This window comes from Cetorhinus maximus, chromosome 20 (assembly GCF_964194155.1).
Source record: "Cetorhinus maximus chromosome 20, sCetMax3.hap1.1, whole genome shotgun sequence".
Lineage (NCBI taxonomy): Eukaryota > Metazoa > Chordata > Chondrichthyes > Lamniformes > Cetorhinidae > Cetorhinus > Cetorhinus maximus.
Window position 1 is genome coordinate 42,206,761 of NC_135898.1, and position 26,745 is coordinate 42,233,505.

Genomic DNA, 26,745 nt, shown 5'->3' on the forward strand with positions numbered 1-26,745 from the left:
ATGTTGCTTCGATGGGTAAATGCACTGCCTGGCATGTTGCTGTGATGGGTAAATGCACTGCCTGGCATGTTTCTGAGATGTACTGGATGTTGTCCTCCATTTTCTTGGGGCTAGAAAAGTACAAAACTGCAGTTACTGTTCTGTGACCCGTGCTGGGATTGCAGATATGGAATTAGTCAATGGGCAGAGGGCCAAGTTCAACTGTGATTTCTCTGCTTGGTGGAATAGCCCAACTCCACTGACATAAACTCCAGGAAGGGTTGGGATACCAGAGGGGCCTGTTTCCCAGCATGAACCAGTGATTTCAGCAAAGGCAGTAAACAAAGAAAATCAAGAGGAAAATTGAAGAAGGGGAAACCCCTGTTATGAATACAAATAGCTGAAATCTGCATTAGATGGATCAATTTGTAATTCCCTGTTTTCCAGAGAAAATGCATTTTTAAAACCAGGAATAAACATACTTTACTTACCAATCTGTATGATCTTTGTACATCAATCATGACATCCCCAAATGATGTATTGAGCGATGTTTTATCAACTGGATTTGGGGGCAGTAATGAGATCAGCTTTTTGTCAGAAAAATTGGGTGGTTCGGGACCCTTAGGCAACCGATCAACAGAATCCTAGAATATTGGAAAATAATTACAAATTAATAAGACTCCTTAGTGGCTTAAAGATCAACCATGAGAAAGTAGGAAGGATTGAATTCTGAAACCAACTTAGAAAATTGGATAAAGTATTGTTTTCACAAAGTCCAACGAAAGTATCATTTATGAGGTTGGAACCTGAATCTGTTCTCAAGCAACATTTCCTAAAACCAGAGAATCCAACTGGAAAACAGTGTTTATGTAGTGCTAGCTGAAGGACGCTACAAGATCAGGCTGATTGATCTATGCTTTGTGAATCAGTAGACAGCATGCTGCACAGTCAGATGAGTTTAGATTGAACTGATTCTGAAAACATGTTAATCAGTTGTGAAATAAAAAGCTTAAAAAATGTTTTAAAAAAATACAACTGTTGACTTAGACTGCGTATAGGCAGGGTGTGACGTTGTCAAATACAATGGTCTGTATTTGAGCATCCACCATCAGTAGTTGCAAGATTGGATCAATTCATTATTTCCCCTAATTTATATTGGAAAAAAAAAATCTTTTTAAAAAAGCATGGAATTTTTTTTTAATTAATGCCCCGGTTGCATTTCATCCAGCTCTTACTGAATATTGTGTACTGAAAAGGGAATTCCATTGAGAAACTCCTTTTACAAGTTATTACACAAAGTGACATGAAGTGACTAGAATGCTGTATTACATGAATCAAAAATATTGATTGTACTCATGATTCTTCTGTAAGAATAAATTCTACTCCCCCGGACACAATGATAGTGTATCTGACTGTTAACTTTACCACAGGGTACAATAAGAGCATAAAATATTGTCAAAATATAGACAACAACTTCAGACCATGAACTCTGTCCTCTGTCTTTACCCCTTTTTAAGGCAATTTTTAAAAAAATCTTATGTATTGATTCATTTAAAATTTTTAAATCCTTTTCCCCCCAAGCTATTCTCCTCACCACCCCCCCCCACCCCACCCTCTTTCCCCCCCCACCCCCCACCCCACCACCCCTGCCCCAAATGGGGCATCTATTTATGTTGTGCATTCACAGAGCGCTGACCCTTGTTCTGCTATTAACACATGCTATCTTACCTTTATGTCGTTATCAGCACCTTATTTGGTCTTTAACACTACCATTAACACCCCCTTTGTCCTATGTCCTTAAAATCTGTCAGATTTCCCCTTAGCTCCCACCTTTCCCTGACCTTGTGTTTTGCTCCACTCCCTCTTAAACAGTATAAAATCCATTACATTTCTACTTCTCTTTAGTTCTGAATAAGAGTCATAAGACTCGAAACGTTAACACTGTTTCTCTCTCCACAGATGCTGCCAGATTTGCTGAGCTTTACCAGCATTTTCTGTTTTTATTTCATAAAATATAGTCACTAGGTTTAGGCAGTAATTTTTCACAAGCTATCAGCCGTTAGTGGAATTATGATACATATATACTAATTAAATTGACTAGAAATTTATATCTATATGATAATTTATTTGTACAATTGAAGATAAAATTATTGAAGGAGGTTGACCTGTGTTTGTCTCGATCACTGACTGGCAGTTTTATATCATCATGGATTTAGGGTAAACAGCTTTGAAAATGAAAAACAATAAACACCATTGCTGACCTCTGCTATGGCCTTAGCCAAACCTTTAAACAGTTGGATGTAGGCTGAGAGTGTGTGAGGACCATATATTGTTGATGCAGCCTCATAGCGTTGAACCTGTTTGACAAATGAATATCAATTAATTTATCTGATTAGGTACAACTTCAAAAATAAGTTACAGCTCTCTTTGTTACTAAGTTCAATGCCTAGGAATTGATACTGGGGAGGGAGCCGGTTGACCCATTACCTATTCAATATTAAACACTGGGCCTCATTTATTCAAGAACATTGGGTTGCAGCCACCTGCTGGATATCCCCAGGCATCTTGCCAAGCCAGCACCAGCTGTGACCAGGGCAGCCCAGTTTTCTAAATGGGGGCCTCAAAGAGGTCTGAAGGAGGGTCATACGGACTCGAAACGTTAACTCTGTTTCTCTCTCTACAGATGCTGCTAGATCTGATGAGTCTTTCCAGCATTTTCTGTTTTTGCCTCAAAGAGGCGTTAGACACTGACTGGCATTTGCAAAGGGCTGGCCTCCTGTTTCAGGTGCTGGCCCTGGATGGCTCTTTTTCTGCCTTTACCAAACGATGAGCAGTGCATTCATGGCGCATGATGAGTGTGTGTGCCCCTTCACCATATTGAATGCTAAAACATCCATTTTGTACCGAAAAACAGGTGTAGCATCATTGAATTTCTTGGCCAGAATCTCAACCGTATCAGGGAGAAAAATCTATTTAACAATTGCCAAAAATGAGTTAAAATTATCTTTAGATTGCATCATACACTCAATGGACAACGCCATTGATGAAGTCATTCCTCAATTCTTAGCCCTACCCCAGTAATTCACATCAGATGGAGGCTTGGGCTGGGGAAACATGATTTGAGCAATAAAAGTTGAAGTATAAATTAAAGATATTGAACACTGAGTTTTAATAAGGGCACAATTAGACCAGTTAACTAAGTCAGTGACTTACAGCACAGGTTCAGCTGTTAAACTTTGAACAGAGTCCAAACAACCTGATGGAATTTTAAAAATGACATTCTGCATTTTAGTCTCCTCAGGCTGATTACACAGCAGGAAAATTGAAGTCAGATCAAATAAACAGATAATTCTAAAACCTCAAGCAATGCAGGGCTGGGCCCAAAAGCTCAAATCTCGCCTCCACGTACACTATGTGAAATTTGTCAGTTTCTGGCTGGACCACTAGATGGAGCAATGTACTAAAGCAAAGCTCTTCAGATTCCTGGCTTGCTGATAGTGTTGTGTGGCACTAACACCATGCTAAATGGGATGGATTTCGAACAGATATAACTCAACACTGGACAACCATAAAAAGCTGTGGGCCATCAGCACAGCTGAATTGGGCTCAACCACAATCTGTAACCTCATGGCCAGGCATATCCCTGACTCTACCATTACCCCCAAGCCAGGGGATCAATCCTGGTTCAATGAAGAGTGCAGGAGGGCATGCCAGGAGCAGCACCAGGCACACCTAAAAATGAGGTGTCAACCTGATGAAGTTACAACACAGGACTATTTGCATGCCAAATAGTATAAGCAGCAAGTGATACACAGAGCACAAGCGATTTCACAACCAAGAGATCAGATCTAAGCTCTGGAGTCAGATTGAAAACAGCGCGAGAGGAGAGACAGTTGGGAGATTGAAAACAGCGCGAGAGGAGAGGCAGTCGGGAGATTGAAAACAGCGCGAGAGGAGAGGCTGTCAGGAGATTGAAAACAGGGCGAGTGGAGAGGCAGTCGGGAAATTGAAAACAGCACGAGAGGAGAGGCAGTCGGGAGATTGAAAACAGCACGAGAGGAGAAGTAGTCGGGAGATTGAAAACAGTGTGAGAGGAGAGGCAGTCGGGAGATTGAAAACAGCGCGAGAGGAGAAGTAGTCGGGAGATTGAAAACAGCGCGAGAGGAGAGACAGTCGGGAGATTGAAAACAGCGCGAGAGGAGAAGTAGTCGGGAGATTGAAAACAGCGCGAGAGGAGAGGCAGTCGGGAGATTGAAAACAGCGCGAGAGGAGAGGCGGTCGGGAGATTGAAAACAGCGCAAGAGGAGAAGTAGTCGGGAGATTGAAAACAGCGTGAGAGGAGAGGCTGTCGGGAGATTGAAAACAGCGCGAGAGGAGAAGTAGTCGGGAGATTGAAAACAGCGCGAGAGGAGAGACAGTCGGGAGATTGAAAACAGCACGAGAGGAGAAGTAGTCGGGAGATTGAAAACAGCACGAGAGGAGAAGTAGTCGGGAGATTGAAAACAGCGCGAGAGGAGAGGCAGTCGGGAGATTGAAAACAGCGCGAGAGGAGAAGTAGTCGGGAGATTGAAAACAGCGCGAGAGAAGAGGCGGTCAGGAGATTGAAAACAGCGCGAGAGGAGAAGTAGTCGGGAGATTGAAAACAGCGCGAGAGGAGAGGCAGCCGGGAGATTGAAAACAGCGCGAGAGGAGAGACAGTCGGGAGATTGAAAACAGCGCGAGGGGAGAGGCAGTTGGGAGATTGAAAACAGGGCGAGTGGAGAGGTAGTCGGGAGATTGAAAACAGCGCAAGAGGAGAGACAGTCGGGAGATTGAAAACAGCGCGAGAGGAGAGGCAGTCAGGAGATTGAAAACAGCGCGAGAGGAGAGGCAGTCAGGAGATTGGAAACAGCGCGAGAGGAGAGGCAGTCGGGAGATTGAAAACAGGGCGAGTGGAGAGGCAGTCGGGAGATTGAAAACAGGGCGAGTGGAGAGGCAGTCGGGAGATTGAAAACAGCGCGAGAGGAGAGACAGTCGGGAGATTGAAAACAGCGCGAGAGGAGAGGCAGTCGGGAGATTGAAAACAGCGCGAGAGGAGAAGTAGTCGGGAGATTGAAAACGGCACGAGAGGAGAGGCAGTCGGGTGATTGAAAACAGCGCGAGAGGAGAGACAGTCGGGAGATTGAAAACAGCGCGAGAGGAGAAGTAGTCGGGAGATTGAAAACAGCGCGAGGGGAGAGACAGTCGGGAGATTGAAAACAGCGCGAGGGGAGAGGCAGTCGGAAGATTGAAAACAGCACGAGAGGAGAGGCAGTCGGGAGATTGAAAACAGCGCGAGGGGAGAGTCAGCCGGGAGATTGAAAACAGCACGAGAGGAGAGGCAGTCGGGAGATTGAAAACAGCGTGAGAAAACAAATGGTGACATCATAGCAAAGAAGCAATTTGATTGTTTGGAGAGTATCTAGTACATGGTTAAGGTTTGTTCTGTTCTGTTCCTAAGTTTTAAAATTGTACAGACACTACTTTTGTAAGTTGATTGGCCAGTAAGTGCTTAGAGTTAGGGACAGTGTGTTAATAGCCATCTTAGGGCATGGGGGTTAAGGTAGACCTATAAATTAAATATAACTAAAACTTTAAAATTAAAATAACTACTGTAAACACCTAAAACACATACCTGTGTCATTTAGAAACGTTTAACTTTTAGTTGTCAGTGTTACTAGCATTTAATAACCACAGTAGATTTTGGCTTAGATAGGAATTATTCCAAGTTAATTCAGAAATTAATTAAATTAACTAAATAACATGAGCAACAATGGCAGGTCAGGTGTTAAGTTGCAGCTGTGGAATGTGGGAACTTTTGGCCACCAAGGGGATCCAAGAGAAACACATCTGCAGGAAGTGTAAGCATCTTGAGGAATTCCAGATCAGGATTATTGATCTGGAAGCCAAACTACAGACACTGTGCACCAGAAGGAAGGGGACAAATACCTGGACATTTTGTTCCAGAAGACAGTCACACCTCTTAGAATAGGGTTGCTTGTTTTGGTCAGCATTGAGGGGCAGGAAGATTTGACCGTGAGTGGGGCAGGTAAAGGGACTAAGCAGGCAGTAGGACAGGAGCCTCCAACTTTGCAATTGCCACAACCTGTATGTACAAAAGCGAGGTCTGCAAGGTGGATGGGCAGGGTGTCCGTGGCACATGGTATAGAAAGCCGTTTAAGTGGGGGAGCAAACAGGAATGTAGTGGTATTAGGGGACAGTACAGTGAGGGGGATTGACACTGTTCTCTGCAGCAAAGAGCAAAGTGTGAGAGTCTAGGCGGCTGTGTTGGCTGCCCAGTGCCAGGGTTCGGGACATCAGCTCAGGGCTGGTGAGGACCTTGCAGTGGGAGGAGGAAAATCCAGTTGTCGTGGCCCATGTAGGTACCAACAACAGAGGTAGGACAAGGAAAGAGTTTCTGCATAGTCAGTATGAGGAGCTAGGTATCAAAGGTAATAATCACTATTATTACGTGATCCACAAGCAAAATGGCATAGGGCAAATAAGATTAGAGAGATGAATGCGTGGCTCAAAGGCTGGTGCGGGAGAAGTGGGTTCTGGTTTGTTGGGCACTGGCACTCATATTAGGGAAAGTCAGGGCTGTACCATTGGGACGGTCTACACCTGATCCATGCTGGGATGAGTGTTCTTGCGAATTGCATAACAAGGGAAGTAGAAAAGGTTTTAAAAAAATCGTGGGGGCAAAGGATCAAATGTGGGAAGATGTGGTACATTAAAGAGTAGAGACAAGGTAAGAGGCAGAGGTATTAATTTGGGAAATGATAAAGAGACCATGACAGGAAGAGACAGAGGTCTAAGAGTAAACCAACAGATGAGGCTAAAGGTTACAAAAATAATAAAAGGAAAAAACTTAAGGCTCTGTATCTGAATGCACGTAACATTCAAAACAAAACAGATGAACTGATAAGCATGTACGATCGAGGAGCCATTACAGAGACATGGCTACATGATGGGGTAGATTGAGACCTGAACATTGAAGGGTGTGTGACTTTTAGGAATGATAGGAAGTTAGGGAAAGGTGGAGGGGTGGCTCTGTTAATGAACAATAATATTAGCACAATAGAGAGGGATGGCCTCAGTTCAGGAAACCAGGATATAGAAGCAGTTTGCATCAAGATGAGGAATGATAAAGGCAAGAAGTCACTTGTGGGAGTGGTGTACTGGCCCCCCAATAGTAAGCACACTGTAGGACAGGGTATCAAAGAAGAAATAGTGGGAGCTTGCCAGAAAGGTACAGCAATTATCAGAGGGGATTTTAATCTACATATAGACTGGAACAACCAGATGGGCAATTGTAGCCAAGGTTACAAATTTAAAGAGTGTTTTCAGGATAAATTTCTTGGATCAGCACGTTCTGGAGCCAACCAGGGAGCAGGCTATACTAAACCTGGTATTGTTCAATGAGACAGGATTAGTTAATTACTTCATAGTGAGGGCGCCCCTAGGTAGCAGTGTTCATGATAGGATTGAATTTTACATTCCGTTTGAGGGAGAGAAGACTGGGTCTAATGCTAGCATTTTAAACTTAAATAAGGGCAATTATGAGGGCATGAAAACAGAGCTAGCTAAAGTGAACTGGCAATTTAGGTTAACAGATAGATCAACAGAGATCCAGTGACAGACACTTAAGAGACTATTTCAGAATACACAGAATAGAAACATTCCAACAAGTAATACAAATTCCAAGGGGAGGATCCACCATCTGTGGTTAACCAGAAAAGTTAAAGATAGTAGCAAATTTAAAGAAAAAGCATATCATTGAGCAAACATGGGTGGCAGGTCAGAAGATTGGGCAGAATATAAAAAGCAGCAAAGGATGACTAAAAGATTAATAAGGAGGGAAAAAATAAACTATGAGAGAAAGCTAGCTAGAAATATAAAGACAGCGTTTCTATAGATACTTAAAAAAGAAAAGAGTTAACAAAGTGAGCACTGGTGTGGCAGGGGGATGGGATCCCAGGAGTAGGATCAGATAGGTCAGATTCAGATCAGATAAATGGAGGTAGAAAATTAGCTAGGGACATTGTGATAGACATGGAGTTACAGGAGAAGCAAAGTTTACAAAGTGTCCAGCAAGGGAAATTGATGGGGCTAAACTGTTTATACTTCAATGCAAGGAGTATTACAAACAAGGTAGATGAGTTAAGGGCACAGGTAGACACACGGCAGCAGGATGTCATTGCTATAATGGAGACCTGGCTAAAGGAGGGACAAAACTGGTAGCTTAATATCCCTGGTTATAGAGTCTTCAGACACGATAGAGTAGGAGATAAAAAGGAGGGATGGTAGCACTAATGGTTAAAGAATCAATTCCAGTTATGAGAAGGGATGATATACTAAATGGGTCAACAAACGAGGCTTTATGGATTGAGCTTAGAAATAAATAAGGGGAAGTCACACTACTGGGAGTATACTACAGACCCCCAAATAGTGAAAGGGAGATAGAAGAACAAATATGTTGACAAATTTCTGCTTGTAAGAACAAGAGGGCAAAAATAGTAGGAGACTTCAACTATCCTGATATCAACTGGGATTCAAACAATATAAGGGGCACTGAGGGAGAAAAATTCATGCAGTGTGTCCAGGAAAATTTTTCAACCAATTAGTGACAAACCCAACGAGAGGAGATGCAATTCGAGACCAAGTCTTGGGGAACGAAGAAGGGCAAGTGGGTGAAGTGACAGTTGGCGACCATTTCGGGGACGGTGGTCACAATTCAGTTAGTTTGAACATTACCATGGAAAAGGACAGAGATAAGGCAGAAATAAAAGCCTTGAACTGGGGGAAGGCAAATTTTGCAGAAATGAGAAGGGACTTGGCTGAGGTGCACTGGACAGCACTGCTGGAAGATAAAACAATGGAAAACCAGTGGGAAGCACTAAAAAGCGAGATCCTAATTGTACAAAGTAGACATTTCCCCTACAAAAATAAAAGTGGTGCTGCCAAATCTAGACCCCCTGGTTGTCTAGAGGAACATAAAGGAAGATCAAACAGAAAAAGGAAGCGTACAATAAGCACAAAGAACTAAGCACTGCAGAAAGCCTAGACGAATATAGGAAGTGCAGGGATGAAGTAAAAAAGGAAATAAGGAAATCAAAGAGAGGGCATGAAAAAAGATTAGCAAGTAAAATTAAAGATAACCCGAAGATGTTTTATCAATACATTAATGCTAAAAGGTTAGTTAAAGAAAAAGTGAGACCTATCAGAGATGAAGATGGAAACTTGTGGGGAGGCTGTGGGAAGGGTTTTGAATGAATATTTTGTCTCCGTGTTTACAAAGGAAAGAGAGGATGTAGATCTAGTAGTCCAGGAGGAACACTGCGAGATATTGGGTGGGATAGTCATAAAGAGAGAGGAAGTCCTCGAAAGGTTGAAATCCAATGATTTTCCAATCTTCACTAGATGCAGGGGAGGTACCGGAGGACTGGAGAAATCCAAATGCAGTAATAAATTCACTATACAAAAAAATTGACTCTCATTCAAATTACTTTAGAATCACAAAGTCTAAGGAAAAAAAGGAACTAAAAGTTACTTTATACGGCACAATTTCAGCCAAATCATCCTCAGAGCATCTGCTATCTCCTCCCTGACTTCCTTCAGCAGCCTTGGAAACAATCCATCTGGCCCTGGCGACTTATCAACTTACAAGGATTTCAACCCTTCGAGTACTTCCTCTCTCTTTATGACTATCCCACCCAATATCTCGCAGTGTTCCTCCTGGACTATTATATCTACATCCTCCCTTTCCTTTGTAAACACGGAGACAAAATATTCATTCAAAACCCTTCCCACAGCCTCCCCACAAGTTCCCATCTTCATCTCTGATAGGTCCCATTTTTTCCTTAACTAACCTTTTAGCATTAATGCATTGATAAAACATCTTTGGGTTATCTTTAACTTTAAAAAGGGATCAAAGGAAATGCCAAACAATTATAGGCCAGTTAGTCTTACATTGGTGGTGAGAAAATTAGTAGAATCAATCCTGAGAGATAGGATTAACTGTCATGTGGAAAGGCATAGACTAGTTAGGGATAGTCAGCATGGATTTGTTAAAAAGGTCTTGCCTCACAAATTTGATTGAATTCTTTGAGGAAGTGACAAGAAGGGTTGATGAAGGTAGTGCAGTGGATGTTGTGTACATGGGTTTTAGAAAGGCATTTGACAAGGTCCCACATGGCAGATTAGTCAGGAAAGTAAAAGCCCATGGGATTCAGGGTAATGTGGCAAATTGGATAAAAGGTTGACTTTGTAACAGGAAACAAAGGATAATGGTCGATGCTTGCCCTTGCGAATGGAAAGTTGTCTCAAGTGGTGTTCCACAGGGCTTGGTGTTGGGACCCTTGCTGTTTGTGTTATATATTAATTGGACGTGAATGTGGGGGGCACGATTGGGAAATTTACAGATGACACAAAGATTGGCCGAGTAGTGGCTAGTGTAGAGGATAGCCATAATCTCCAAAATGATATAGAGGGGTTGGTGGAGTGGGCGGTAAATTTGGCAGATGGATTTTAACATAGAGAAGTGTGAAGTCATACATTTAGGGAGGTCAAACAGTTACAGGGATTACACAATAAATGGGAATATACTAAGAGGGGTAGGTGAAGTGAGAGATCTTAGCGTACAAGTACACAGGTCCCTGAAGGCAGCAGTTCAAGTAGACAAGGTTGTAAGGAAGGCATATGGAATGCTCTCCTTCATTGGCAGAGGTATAGAATATGAAGTAAGGATATAATGTTGGAATTGTATAAAACACTGGTGAGGCCACAACTGGAGTATTGTGTACAGTTCTGGTCACCACATTACAGGAAGGACGTAATAGCTCTAGAGAGAGTGCAGAGGAGGTTTACAAGAATGTTGCCAGGGTTAGAAAAGTGTAGCTACGAGGAGAGATTGGATAGGTTGGGGTTATTTTCCTTAGAACAAAGAAGGCTGAGAGGTGACTTGATTGAGGTGTACAAAATTTTGAGGGGAATAGATAGAGTGGACAGGATAAAATTGTTTCCCTTGGTGGAGAATTCTAGAACCAGGGGACAGAGATTGAAGATAGGTGGCAGAAGATGCAGGGGGAACATGAGGAAGAACTTTTTTATGCAGAGGGTAGTGGGTGTCTGGAATTCACTGCCCAAGTTGGTGGTAGAGGCAGAAACTCTAAACACTTTTAAAAAGTATCTGGATCTGCACTTTAAGTGCTGTAAGCTGCAGGGCTATGGGCCGGGTGCAGGTAGGTGGGATTAGAAAGGGCACCTGGGTGTCCTCGGGCTGTCATGGACAAGATAGGCTGAATGGCCTCCTTCTGTGCTGTAACTTTTCTATGGTGCTATAGAAAGTGAATCTGGGGAATTAATAATGGAAAATAAGAAGATTGCAGATGAATTGAATAGGTATTTTGCATCGGTCTTCACTGTAGAGGATACAAGTAACATCCCAGAGATAGCTGTAAATCAGTGATTGTAATTTTCTTGAGTTCCTCCCTCCCTTCCAATCACCAGTGAAGTGCTACTTAGCAAATTGTTGGAACTGCAAGTTGACAAGTCCCTGTGTCCAGATAGATTCCATCCAAGAGTCTTAAGTGAAGTGGCTCATGAGATAGTTGATGCGTTGGCTTTAATTCTCCAAAATTTCCTAGATACGGGGAAGGCTCCATTAGATTGGAAAATAGCTAATGTAACTCCTTTATTCAAAAAGTGAGGGAGACAGAAAGCAGGAAACTGTAGGCCAGTTAGTTTTGTCAATGTATCAGCAATTACATTGTCAAGGTCCAATAACAATCATCTTGACAACTGGCAATTGCATTGTTAAGACAATTGCATTGTTAAGACAGGTGATGGGCATTAGCTCACCCATAATGGGTACAGCAGTAATACTCCAGTGGGGGAAAGGAACTGGGAGTCTGCCATTCTGGCTGAAGAATAAACATGCTGAAGGTAAAAGACCAACTTTAGACTCATTCTTCCCTTATATACAATTATTGGAGCTAACAAGCTTAACATCTGTCATAGGGAAGATGTTAGAAGCTATTATTAAAGATGTTATAACAGGGCACTTCGATAAATTCAAGGAAGTCAGGCAGAGTCAACATGGCATTGTGAAAGGGAAATCATGTTGAAGCAATTTATTGGAGTTCTTTGAAGTAGTAACAGGTGCTGTGGATAAAGGGGAACTGATGGATGTGCTGGACTTCAATTTTCAGAAGGCATTTGATAAGGTGCCTTAATAAGGTTATTGCAGAAAACAAAAGCTCATGGTGTAGTGGGTAATATATTGGCATGGATAGGAGATTTGCTAGCTAACAGGAAACAGAGTAGGCATAAATGGCTCATTTTCTGGTTGGCAGGATGTGATGAGTGGTGTGCCACAGGGATCACAGTTGGGGCCTCAACTCTTTACAATTTATATAACTGAGTTGAATGAAGGGTCTGATGCTATGGTTGCTAAATTTGCTGATGACACAAAGGTAGGTAGGAAAGCAAATTGTGAAGAAGACATAAGGAGGCTATAAAAGGTTATAAATTGGTTAGGTGAGTGGGCAAAGTTCTGGAAAATGGAGTATAATGTAGGAAAATGTGAGGTTGTCCATTTTGGCAGGATGAATAAAAAAGAGGGATGTTATCCAAACAGTGATAGACTACAGAGCTCTGAGATGCAGAGGAATCTGGGTGTTGTAGTGCATGAATCACAAAAGGTTTGTTTGCAGGTGCAGCAAGTAACCAGCAAAGCTAATAGAATGTTATCATTTATTGCGTGGGGAGTTGAATACAAGAGTAGAGGTGTTATGCTTCAGTTATACAGGGTATTGGTGAGACCACATGTGGAGTACTGTGTACAGTATTGGTCCCCTTTTGTAAGGGGACATGATAATGCATGAGATACATGATCTCAAGAAATGACTGAAGGTGCTGGATACTGCAAAAGCTATGAGTCCTAATGATATTATGGCAATAATACTGAAAACTTGTGCTCCAGAACTTGCCAAGCTGTTCCAGTACATCTACAACACTGGCATCTACCTGGCTATGTGGAAAATTGCCCAGGTATGTCCTGTACACAAAAAGCAGGACAAATCCAACCCGGCCAATTACCGCCCCATCAGTCTACTTTCGATCATCAGTAAAGTGACAGAAGGGATCATCAACAGTGCTATCAAACGGCACTTGCTTAGCAATAACCTGCTCACTGATGCTCAATTTGGGTTCTGCCAGGGCCACTCAGCTCATGTCCTCATTACAGACTTGGTTCAAACATGGACAAAAGAGCTGAACTCAAGAGGTGAGATGAGAGTGACTTACCTTGACATCAAGGCATTTGACCGAGTCAGGGAGCGCTAGTAAAACTGGGGTAAATGAGAATGGAAGGAAAACTCTCCACTGGATGGAGTCATACCTGGCACAAAGGAAGGTGGCTCTGATCGTTGGAAGTCAATTGGTTGTATATTCATCTCAGTTCCAGGACACCATTGCAGGAGTTCCTCAGGATAGTGTCCTAGGCCCAACCATCTTCAGCTGCTTCATCAATGACCATCATAAGGTCAGAAGTGGGAACGTTCGCTGATGATTGCACAATGTTCAGCACCATTCGCAACTCCCCTGATACTGAAGCTGTCCATGTCCAAATGCAGCAAGACCTGGACAATATCCAGGCTTGGGCTGACAAGTAGCAAGTAACATTCATGCCACACAAGTGCACGGCAATGACCATCTCCAACAAGAGAGAATGTAACAATCGTCCCTTGACATTCAATGGCATTACCATCACTGAATCCCCCACTTTCAACATCCTGAGAGTTACCATTGACCAGAAACTGAACTGGACTAGCCATATAAATACTGTGGCTACAAGATTAGGTCAGAGGCTAGGAATCCTGGGTTGAGTAACTTACCTCCTGACTCCCCAAGGTCTGTCCACCATCTACAAGGCACAAGTCAGGAGTGTGAGAGAATGCTCTCCACTTGCCTAGATGAGTGAAGCTCCAACAACACTAAAGAAGCTTGACACCATCCAGGATAAAGCAGCACACTTGATTGGCACCACATCCACAAACATTCACTCCCTCCACCACCAACGCACAGTGGCAGCAGTGTGTACCATCTACAAGATGCGCTGCAGGAACTCACCAAAGTTCCTTAGTCAGCACCTTCCAAACCCACGACCACTAAAATCTAGAAAGACAAGGGCAGCAGGCACATGGGAACAACACCACCTGGAGGTTCCCCTCCAAGCCACTCACCATCCTGACTTGGAAATATATCACCGTTCCTTCCCTGTCGCTGGGTCAAAATCCTGGAACTCTCTCTCTAACAGCACTGTGGGTGTACCTACACCTCATGGACTGCAGCAGTTCAAGAAGGCAGCTCACCACCACCTGCAAGGGCAACTAGGGATGGGCAATAAATGCTGGCCCAGCCAGCGACACCCACATCCTGTGAATGAATTCAAAAAGGTGAACAACAGTGAGGCGGCGACATTGAACTGAAGGGATGAGATGACTGACACATTGTAGAAACAGACCTTTGTTGAGAAATCTCAGGCCCATTAAGTTTCACTTGATGATGGCATTTAAATGATTTAGCAAAAGTAATCTTTAAGTCTTTAATGGGTGACAGCAAATTAAAATGACAATACCTGCTAGCTGAATTGAATGATTTTTGTTAAAAAATCTGGCCAATTTCACTCTGAAAAGCAAAAAGCCTCCCATATTCAAAGGGACTTTCTGTTAGAATCAAACTTGTCATGAACCTTCGTCCCATTCCCCCGTGTTGATAATTCTAAGAATCGCAGCCTGCGATTCACGGCAAAATCCACAGCCTAAGCTACCCATCCTCTCTTTGAAAAGAAAGCAAACTCCAGGAGTTAGAGAGGAAACCAAACAAGACAATCTATTTAGAAAAAGCAGTTAGCAAGGATCCTATTCATTATTGAATAGCCCATCTTTACAGTAAATTACTGCTTAATGCTACTGATACCCTGTTAACAGGGTTTACTGAAGCCGCTAAACCGTAATGGCCCGAGTATGTTACAGGATATCAGATGGTATATCAAGATTCATTTGACAACTCTACCAACAGTAACAAACAGTGAAATGACCAGCACCAAAACCAAGCAGCTAAAACTGACCAATAGAAATAAATAAATTCCAAAATAATGAGACCAAGGCAAGTTGCTCAAAGACTGATCGCTTGCTTACAAAATGCTAACTATATGGGTAAGATACACAAGTGAAGGGCATTGCTTAATTAAGCACTTATAAAGAGGGACTGGCACGTTTGAATCCTTCTACAACTGGTGGGCACCGGCGGGGCTGGGATGCATTGTTGACCCCCAGAACCACATTTTATTTTGATTTGATAAGTTTCCGTTCTGATTTTGCTTTCAGTTGGTGTGCCTTCAAGGGACTATCCCCTTAAATTGTTAATTTGTTAACTTGACCCTTCAGTTTTGATTTTGCTGAAAAGTGTATAAAGAGGGACTGGCACACTTGAGGCCTTCAGCAACCAGTAGGCACTGTGGGAGCTGGGATGCATCATTGGCCCCTGAAACAACATTTTGATATTTTATAAATTCATTTACGGGATGTGGGCGTTGCTGGCTAGGCCAGCATTTATTGCCCAGCATTTATTGCTCATCCATAATTGCCCTTGGTTTGTTTTCTTTAAATCCTTATCCCTTTGTTACAGTGCCCTTTTAAAGGGCTGTCACTTTAATTTAGTTGCTTAATTTGTTAATTAGTCTATTTAATTTGGTTCAATCAGAAGAGTATAAAGAGGGACTACTAGGACACTGGGTTAGTAGGTAGGAGGCAAACATTTGTAATGCCGCATTCTGGAAACAAAGAAAGGGATTTTCCTCTAGTTCCATACTTGACCATCTGCCTTGGGATCCATTTATCATTACCTCTCCTCCATCTGCTGTTAGTTCACTTCATCTTTTGTAATATTTTTGAACATGTAATGTCTGTGTATAACCACAGTATAAACAGATTTATGTTGGGATATGTCTCCATGTTGGTAATGTGTATTCTCAAAATCTTCAGGCTTTTAAAAGTCAAGCTAGAGGTCACCTACTCCATCTTAAATCATCATGATTTCTTAGTCATTAGTCAAGTCCTGTGCTATGAGAACTTGCCCCTCGCCTCTCCCGATCTCTGTAATCTCCTCCAGCCCTACAGCCCTCTGGAAACTCTGTATTCCTCTGACTCTGTTGTGCATCCTTCACTCTCTTCACTCTGCTGTCAGCAGTTGTACCTTCAGCCATCTTAGCCCTATACCCCATAACTTCCCCCCTATAGCCCTCCACCACTGTCTCCTCCTTTAAGCCCCTCCATAAAACCCATCTCTTTGAACAAGCTGTTTGTCATGCCATCTACTGTTCTTGCTGGACCATAAGATGAACTTTATTCCTCGGAAAAAGTTGCCTAAATTGTTGGGCATCTTATGGTCCAAAGATTATACCCAAATGTTTCCCAAATATTACCTTTTAAAATCCTTATCATCCGGTGCATCTTATTGTCCAAAAAATACAGCAATTCTTTGGTTTAGCCTCAATTTTGCCTGATTACGCAATTGTAGAGCACCTTGGGACATTTTTCTATGCTAAAGGTGCCATAAATAAAAGTACCTGCTGTTGTTCTCATTTTTTAAAATCTAATTGCATTACTGGGTAATGGAGTTATGTGGTAGATGTCTGTCATGTATCCTCTAGAATCTCACAAATTACAAATAGAAGATAGCCCAACTGACTCACCATTCCAGTGCTTGCTCTTCAGCTGAAGCCATCCATTCTAATCCCATGTCCCTGGCCTTTACCCATTCCCTTTTGAAGTCTTTCTTTGCAAATTACTTCATTAAATCCCATTTAAATAATATTATAGCCACAACCTCATACTGCGCTGAATACAAAACATATAGTGGAGATCTGGAAAAAGGGAATAAGTGGAACAAAGAAAAAGTATGAGAATATATTAGTGACTAAAATAAAATGGAACCTAGAAGTATTTTATAAACATATAAACAGTAAAAGGATAGTCAAATGAAGGGTGGGGCTGATTAAGCACAAAAACAAAACTTCAATGGAGCTGGAGGGTAGGGCTGAGATACTAAATGAGTACTTTGCATCTGCTTTCACGAAAGAAGAGGATGCTGCCAATGTTATAGTAAAGGAGAAGGCAGCAGTGATAATGCATGGATAACAATAGATAAAGATGAGGAAGACTGGTAGTCCTTAAAGTAGGCCAGTTACCTGGTCTGGATGGGATGCATCCTATGTTACTGAGGGAAATAGGGATAGGAATTGCAAAGGTCAATTTCAAAAATCAGTGTCTTATGCTGTACTGTCCTGTCCTCTCAAGGATGACTAAAAGGCAATGTTGCTCTAGATTACCAGGATGACCACCTAAAAGCTTTAGATCGCCTGCATATGTCAATAAGGCGCCCAACCACTACTTTAGGATCTCTCATGGAAACCGGGCTTTCCTAAGCGGAGCACACATCTACTTTGCTGCACTCAGAATGTCCAGGCATGAATGCGGCTTAGCAAGCAGCCACGACCAGAGAGATACGAAAGAAAAACATTTTCTAAGTTTAGATGTTGAGCTCCTTTCTGCTCAACAACACTCCAGAAGGCCGCAGCTGGCTACCCGCTGCCCCCTCCTATTGTCCTCCTCATTCCCAAATAGGCATCAAAGCCCAGGAGTCAATTCTGTGAAGGATGAGCTCCCCATAGTGCCTTGGACCTCTTAATTTTTATGGGCATTGGGGCCAATTTGTTGTTCTCACCCCAAAACCGGGCACCAACAAATTTTAACACTGAATTTAATTAAAAATGGTGGTCATTTTAGGAAAATCTTGAAAGGAAAATGAATTAGTAATGTGCCACTGGGAAACACCTTTAATATGAATTAGATTTCCAGAAGGAACACAATCTGGTGTTAAATCACCCTCTAAGAAGGCATGAAGTGGTATATTACCTGATATTCTTCATATGTAGTGATATAATGTGTATAAACATTACATAGACCTGAAACAACAACATCAACATCCTTCAAAGACCCAGTGGATTCAATTTCCTGCAAGGGAAAAAGGCATCCATTATTAGTGCTGCTCTAATTAGTGCAATTGTTTTTATAATATATATATATATATAACAATATTAACCCTTCTAAATAATGAGTTCCCTTCATGCTCATTCATTGGTGTCTTTAAAACATCTTGGTAACTTCCAATTAAACATTATTAAATAATGTCTGGTGATGCATGATACAAAGCCTGAGAGATTCATGTTTTGGGGAGCTTGAAGGAAGGTTGAGTTTTTCGTCAAGGAATTAATTGAAGGAAGGTTGAGTTTTTAGCTGGAGTTTATTGAAGGAAAGCTGAGTTTTTAATCAGGGAGTTTATTGAAGGAAGGTTGAGTTTTCAGTCAGGGGGTGTAATTTTCCTGGCAAGTTTTCTGATTCAATGGGCCAGATTTTCAAACAACCATGGAGGCAGGATTGGAGGTGGCTAGGTCGAAAAATTGCCGCTGGAGAGCAGCACGCTAGTTTGTCAGCAGCTTCCCTCCTTGGGGCCATTTTCAAGCAGGTTCGGTCAGAGGGGCAACAACTACAGCCTCCTGGTAGCAGACTGAGGGAGCCAGCGGTCAGGATGGACTTTCAACCACACTCGCACCCCTACCAATGCTGAAACATGGCCACACCTGCGGCCACAGACTGCCCTGTGGAGGCTTCCTCTTCCGCAAAGGCAGCCTGGCAACTGTGGCCATTTTAATTTTCAAAGAGTTTAAAAGTGCTGAGAGAGCACCTATATCTGGAGGGAGGATGATGGGAGCCTGTCCATCATCCTTAATTGGACAGTAAATATTCCGTGTCCATTAATTAGCCAATCCTTTCAAATTCGTGTTGTGTGTGTCACTCCGACGTCATGTAGGGTCAAGATCCAGAAATCATCCCACCATTTGGGTCCCAACTCCAGAACAACAATTCTGCCCAATATTTGGATTGAACAACAAATGCAATCCGCCCTGGTTATTGGGAGTATGGATGACTCGGGGTGGGAGAGTGGAGCTGATGGTTAAAGATGTTTGATATTGATTATTTTTGTAAGGAATGTAGCAACAAGGAACAGTGATTTTGAGACAGTTGGAGACAGGACTGAATCTGTACAAACGGACTGGAATAATGTACAATCCAATCTAATTAGAATCACCCATTTAGCTAATAAAAAAGTGAACATACTCAGGGAATGTTCTCAAAACGCAGCTGACAGTCTGGGGCTACCCCACATACAAACTCAGCATTTAAAGAAGAGAAAGGAAGAGTTGCATTTATATAGAGCCTTTCACAACTCAGGAGGCCCCGAAGTGGTCTGCAGCTAATTAAATGCATGTAATTTTGGAAGCGCAGTCACTGTATTAAGATTGCTTTTCGATTTTATCTCTACTTGCTGCAGACTGCCTGCATTTATCATCTATAAATTTAAATTACATTCAAGCTCATGCCGACTCTCAGAGAATGGAACAGAACCTGCTGAAAGAGGGAGTGAAAATTGAAATACAAGCAAAAGTAATATTTGAATCTTCATGTTTGTGAATTATACAGTGCAGCTATATCTATGAGGGCAGTAATGATAGGTGTTTTAGTACTCTAATGGACATCTGGGTTCTCAGCCAACAATACATAATGCAGCTTGGCTGAAAGCTCAGAAATTCATTAGCCGGCTGAAACACCTGAGCCCCAGAGAAAATGTTGCTTGATTGACAGCTCTGGCTCTATGATCTCTGCCATCAATTGCACAATGTTTACTTACATAAGATTAAGAGCTTTCAAGTGCTTTCAGTTTATACTTCAAAGGGTCTGGATGATTGACACTTTTATTACCCTGTAGTAAAAGGACTTTTTTTGAAACGGTGGAAAGTTATGAATTAATGTCTATTTTAAAGCTCTTTTTAAATGGCCTATTGTCACTATAGGATTAATTGGTTTCACACAGTGTATGGGCATGAAAATGCCACAGCTTGGCATGGGAGTTGGGTAGAGGGGTATAGTTTGGCATAAGAGCCATAAAGGGCCATAGGAGTTGTGTGAGTAGGCATAGCTTGGCAAAGGGGCCATGAGGAGACCTTTCAAACTTGCTTTTAAAAGTTCCCTTCATGTAGACAATGGTTCACATCTATCAAGTGCTGTGAACCACAACTCATCGAAAGACTGGCCCGACTCCATAAACACTGCAGAGGACCAGGACATATTCCCACAGCGGAGCCAGGTTGGGTGTGCCAGGTGCAGGCTTTTGATTTGAACAAGCTCAGACCTTTAAAAGGCACTCCTGAAAATCAGAAACTCCTGGAATGGGGTCAGGAATCCCAGAATCGAGTCCTGGCGCCATTTTTAAAGGGCTCCAGAGTCATCCCGACTCAGTGAAAATCCAGGCCTAAATCTCTCTATGACAAATCGGAGGGGTGAGGGGGGTGGGGGTGGGGGTGGGGGTGGTGGGATGGACCTGGCATCAGAAAATAACTAAACTGAAGTAGCTCATTGGTGCCCTACTGAAAAGTGAACCTGCCACCCTCACACTTTGGCCCTGTACTATGTTGAGAACTCAATGCCTCCTAAGTAACAATAAAAACTCTTGTCATTTGTAATAATTCCTAGTGACAATTAGGTGTCAGCCATGGCTTAGTGAGTAGCACCTTCACTTCTGTGCCTAAAGGTTGGGGTTTAAGTCCCACTCCAGAGACCTGAGCGCAAAATCTAGGCTGACACTTTAGTTCAGCACTGAGGGAGTGGTGCACCTTCCAAAGCGCCATCCTTTGAATGAGACGTTAAACCAAGAGCCTGCTGTCTGCCTACTCAGGTGGAAGTAAAAATTCTCCCAGGTGTCATGGCCAATACTTATTTCTCAATCAAACATCATGAAAAATAATTATTTGAACATTGCAGTTTGTGGGAGCTTGCTGTGTGTAAAATGGTTACATTCCAACAGTGACTATACTTCAAAAGTACAACATTGGCTGTAAAATGTTTTGGGACCTCTGGAAGTCATGAAACAGGCAACAGAAATCAAACTGTTTCTGTTTCTTGTCAATTGATTTTTAACATTTTGAACGTTTTATAGGAACTTCAGCACTTAAGGGTTTAATAGGGCTGTTTATGTTAGCAATGAAAATAAACTGAAGTGTAGGACGTAGTGATGCAAAGCATAGTATTTGAGCTGTAATGAGCTGTACTCTATAGTGATAGCATATGAAAGTCTCAGTGTAACAAGTTCAGGATTACAGGCACCAAGCAGAGGCATTTACGAGGTGGGGAGTATCAGAGAGGTAGGGTCACTCTCGGCCATTTTTGCAAACCTTTTACTGGATTGAACAGAGAAACAGTGCATGACTAGGGGCCTGGAGTTTGCCTGCTGTTTTTGGGCAAGGGCGGGCCTGGTTGATAACAACGCGTGAGGGAGGAAACATAGAAAATATAAATGCAGTGGTGCTTTATATGTAAGAGTAGTGTGCAATCCATGTGCACCTCAAATTGATTTTGTATGCTTCATTAAAAATACAAAGCGAGTATAAAAACATTGCTTTCTTCCAGCTCTGTTACAGTCCCATAGACCTCCATACCTCAGTCACTTGGCCCTCCCTCCTGTTTAAGTCCAGACAGTGTCAGTGAGCTATTCAACCTCAGAGGGTATTACAGCTGTGCCTGAACTGTGTCCCATCCCACATTCACACTGGACATTTTCTAGCAAGTATTGCTGGATTGCAATTAAGAGGAATTGTTTGTTTAACCTCCACTCTGCACTTGGCTCATGTAAGGCCTTAAATGCTCCCCTGGCTGAGATCAGTTGATAAAGCACAGTCTATGAATCACACCCAGGACTTTCTGACCTGTCTGGCTTAAAGCTGCAATTCAATTGTGCCTTTATCTACCAGATCATCAGGGAGCTCAACTGAGCTACTTTTGATGTAGTTCTCAGTTTAAGCATCTTCGAACACATCTGAAGTACTCGGTGTAACTTGACATTGATTAATAACTTACATGCTTCACAGCTTCACGTAGTCTTCTTCCTGACATAGTGCTAGGGAAAAGAAATCAAAATGGAAATTTGGAGACTTTAAAAGCTCCTTTTCACAAGGATAGTTAACCACCCCACAGTGAACAAATAATCCAAATAGCTGATTTCGCTTGAAAGCTACATTAAAATCAGTGAATGGTGGGAAAGTGTCACAGAGTGAGTGTTATTAAAATGGACAGCATGAAAACAAACATAGGCACATACAACAAACCAAGTGCAATATGTATCTGCAAAAAGACTCACCCTTTTCTAAAGTAACCAAAAAGATGATAAGAGATTCCCCAACCAGGACTGTATTCCCTGGAATTTGGACAGTTAAAGGGTGATTTGATCAAATGTTTCAGGCTATTACGGGGAACAGACAGGATTGATGGCGAGAAACTGGCTGGGGATCTCAGGACTAGGGGACATAGTCTAAAAGTTAGACCTTTCAGAAGAGAAATTAGGAAACGTTTATACCTGTAAAAGGTAGTAGAAATTTGGAACTCTCTTAGCAAATACTAAGAGATTTTAGTATCTCTTAGTATCACTAATGCTAGATCAATTGTTAATTTTAAAACTGAGATTGATTGATTTTTGTTAACCAGTGGTTGTCAGGGATATGGGGGCAAAGGCGGGTTTCTGGAGTTGGATCTGCCTGATCTCACTGAATAGCAGAACAGGCTTGGGGGGCTAAATAGCCTATTCCTGTCCCTATATACTTGGTTGCCCCAGTGACATTAACTAAAAAATCAAATAATAAATCCACCCTTTTTCAAATGAAATACATTTTAAAAAGCAACCACAAAGGAAAAAAGAGAAACTTGTCAAACTAAACAGCTATATGGTACAGGATTACAATTAGTGAGTGTAAGCTTTTACAACACATTTTACTACAGGGACTACAAAAAGGAGCCCCATTGCAGCTGTAACCATTAGCCTCCTTCTACCTGCTGTCTAAAGTGGCATTATAAAACTTCAGCAAAGACTCACGTGAACTCCCCGGGAACAGCTGTAATCACAAATGCCCCAAGGGTAAGAATTTGTACATCCACAATTTCCGGGTGCCAAGGCAGAGGTTTCACCATCTGTAAGGTGAGGATGTAGCACCCAGTTAAATATGACGCTGCTGTGATAAATTTTTAATCTGAAGGGAAGGGACGGTCATGCATTTCAAACAAAAATGGAGAGGAATTACCAGCAAATGAAATAGCCTGGCAAGATGAATTCATCACTGAAAAAGAAATATTGTGCAAGAAGCACCTTAGCTTCATCAAGATTAAGGAATTTTCTAAGGGTCTTTATGAAGGGGAGAGGAGATAGCAATAGCAATCTTATAATAGCGAGATCTAATTACAGAGCATTAAACAAACAAGAGGTTTATATTCCAGGTCTGTCTCTAATGCAAGGTCATTAAATCAAGTCATATTTCTCAACAACCCAGTCATGTGGAAAATCAGTTCTCAAGTTCAAGGAGACGGCTTGGTGTGAAAGAGGCACCCTCAAGGATTACTGCTTTATCATGCTTCAATGGACTTCAAATCAGAAATTGTATGATTAAATTTTCATGTAAATTGATGTCTTCAGTGTGGATCTTAACATTCTATCACAGTTCACCTGTGCAACCACCCTGACCTGGAAATTTGTCAAGATGGGAATGCCAAAAGTGATGGGGAAGCCAACCAAAGCTCCAACTATCTGCAGATCCTTCAGTATTAATGTTTCCATCACTTGTGATGAAGGATTGTATCTTATAGGATAGACCCAGAGGCGTAAATATAAGGACATGTTAGATTCCCAATACACACTGGGAATGATCTGCATTTTCTTGCTCGACCAAAATTGGTTTCAAGAAGGGTGGAAAAAGGAAGGAATTCAGTGCGATCAGTCCCGCTGGATTGCTCCTAGTTGTGGGCCACCTTATGTAGACTGATGGGGCCTGGACTGGCGTGAGCTTCATTAGCATAAATTTTGGTGGGGAACGGTGCTGTACCACTTTCCTGCTCCTCATATTCTGGCTGCCAAGGTCCCACTGTGCCTATAAAGGCCATAGTGGGATTGAGGCCTTGAGAAAACCTGCAGTCAGTGGAACCTTGAAAGGTTCTGCATATTTTAAGGAAAAAGGGATTAGACCTTTTAAAGGTCTTTCTTTGTTACTTTATTTTTGCTTTCTTTTGGAAATGGGAGTACATTTTGATCTGTGCAGGGATATCTCCCTGACTGAATGTGAGCTAATCATTTGGTTAACAGCTGGTACTTGAACATATTGTTGCCCAACAGACATTTTTTGAAGGCATGCCAAACGCTTGTGGTGCAACAGCCCAAAGTTGAGCAAAATTATACAAATTTTCAGTATATTAAACAAGGAAAGATTAAACTTACTTCTCCTGTATTGAAAAGGATTGGTTTGGGGTAGTGGCAATCCTGAGTTTCATTGGAGGGTTTTCCCAGGAGCATGTCACGGATGGCATCCCAAAATGGATCTCCTTCGACAGTTCCTATGGACACATCATCACAATGTAAATCAAAACCTACCCTCTGAGGATGACATTGTTTTATATATTGGATAAACTGTTGAATTTTCATTTGTTTCCCCCCCCCCCCCCCACAATGGGAAATGGGGCACATTTTTTTTTTAAGCAATTTGAAAACTCCAGCCTTCCGTGCCAAACTCACCCTGTGTAAAGTTAAAGGCTCCAACTCCATCAGTAGTACCAGCAGCAAAGCTGTACCCAAGGGCAGGCTTACACGTGTGGCCCTGGAAAATAGACATTCCATGAATTTAGTTTATGACCTCAATATTTACTGGCCTACACTACCAAATGACTGGAAAACATTTCCAAGAAAAAGTCTCATTTTGGAAAGCATTAAAATGCTTTGGTTTACGTTGTTAATAACAAATTCTTATTGTATGTTCATTAAAACGGTGAGTCACCATATTTACTTCCTTTATCCATGGGGAGAGAGAGACAGGTGGATATTAAATTTCAAGGGCTAGCGAAGAAAGAGCTGGACAGCATGAAATCACTACAGAATTGTTAAATAAATACTTTGTCTGTTTGTCTTGGCAGTAGGTGATACAAAAAACTTGCCAGAAATATTGGTAACCAAGGGTCAGGGAAGAGTGGGGAGCTTAAAGCAGTTAATATTAATACGGAAAAAGTACTAGGGAAATTAATGGGACTAAAAGCCAACAACGCCCCCCACCAGACCTGATGGCATACATCCTAGGCTTCTAAATTTGGTGGCTGCAAAGATAATTGATGCCCTGGTTGTGATCTTCCAAAATTCCCTAAATTCTGGAGCAATCCCTGTGATTTGACCTTAAAGAGATCTAACTTATTTACCCTTATGAAAGCTGTTTCCAAAATTACCCTCTCTAGATAAAGTAATGTCCTACCTGAATTTATCCCTTTTTCAGTTATACTGGTGCCTTCTCCTGCTGTCCTGTATCAAATACCTCTGCTAAATCCTTTGAAATGGGCAGAAAAGGGTCCACCCAATTTTTAGCTAAGGATCATGAAGTGATTGCTTGACATTCCAAGTTCATCAAAATTTGGAACTGCTTGGAAAATGGCTGCCATAGCTGCATTATTTAAATATGGTTAAGAGGCATACCTAAAAACCTAAAAGGTATCTTCAAAGTGATTATTACTAATCTAATGAACAAACACTAAACAAAGAGCTGTGAGTTTTGAGTGGAAGTCTGTTGAAATTGGAAAACAAGTTTTTTTAACCTGGTCAGTTTTGGCAAAGAACAAGAATTAAAGAAATTCGAGGGTCAAACCTCTGCTTTAATCAGGGTAAGTGAGGAGGAGGCCTGGACAATGGGCTGACTCACCAGCTCCAGTATTCTCGATACCAGTTCATCTCATACTCATCGCAGTTCCAAAGCATCACTGCAGGAGTTCCTCAGGGTAGTGTCCTAGGCCCAACCACCTTCAGCTGCTTCATCAATGACCTTCCTTCCAACATAAGGTTGGAGGTGGGTATGTTTGCTGATGATTGTACATTGTTCAGCACCATTCGCGACTCCTCAGATACTGAAGCACTCCATGTCCAAATACAACTAGACTTGGACAACATCCAGGCTTGGGCTGACAAGTATCAGGCAACAAGACATGATCTAATCATTGCCCCTTGACATTCATTGGCATTACCATCACTGAATCCCCCACTATCAACATCCTGAGGGTTACCATTGTCCAAATTCTGAACTGGACTAGCCATATAAATACTGTGGTGACAAGAACAGGTCTGAGGCTAGGAATCGTGCGACAAGTAACTCGCCTCCTGACTCCCCAAAGTCTGTCCACCATTTACAAGGCACAAGTCAGGAGTGTGATGGAATACTCTCCACTTGCCTAAATGAGTACAGCTCCTACAACACTCAAGAAACTCGACACCATCCAGAACAAAGCAGCACACTTGATTGGCACCCTATCCACAAACATTCACACCCTCCAACATCGATGCACAGTGGCAGCAGTGCGTAACATCTACAAGATGCATGGAATGACCACATCAAGGCTTCTTTGACAGCACCTTCCAAACCCACGACCACTACCATCTAGAAGAACAAGGGCAGCAGACAGATGGGAGCACCACCACCTGGAAGTTCCCCTCCAAGTCACACAAGACAATGTCCATGCTTGGGCTGACAAGTGGCAAGTAACATGCATGCCACACAAGTGC

At 42.2% G+C, this 26,745-nt stretch overlaps 1 protein-coding gene across 4 annotated transcripts in view; it reads right to left on the reverse strand.

Annotated features, from left to right (window-relative positions):
* asah2 (N-acylsphingosine amidohydrolase 2) overlaps positions 1–26,745 on the reverse strand; it is a 99,614-nt gene that overhangs the window by 27,310 nt on the left and 45,559 nt on the right. For all 4 annotated transcript variants that reach the window (XM_078565924.1, XM_078565925.1, XM_078565926.1 and 1 more), the window contains 7 exons: positions 24,727–24,808; positions 24,433–24,548; positions 23,044–23,138; positions 22,035–22,074; positions 17,979–18,077; positions 2,241–2,336; positions 471–623 (listed from right to left, as the gene is read on the reverse strand). In XM_078565924.1, the coding sequence (XP_078422050.1) occupies positions 471–623; positions 2,241–2,336; positions 17,979–18,077; positions 22,035–22,074; positions 23,044–23,138; positions 24,433–24,548; positions 24,727–24,808 (681 nt within the window). The remainder of the gene's footprint in view (positions 1–470; positions 624–2,240; positions 2,337–17,978; positions 18,078–22,034; positions 22,075–23,043; positions 23,139–24,432; positions 24,549–24,726; positions 24,809–26,745) is intronic.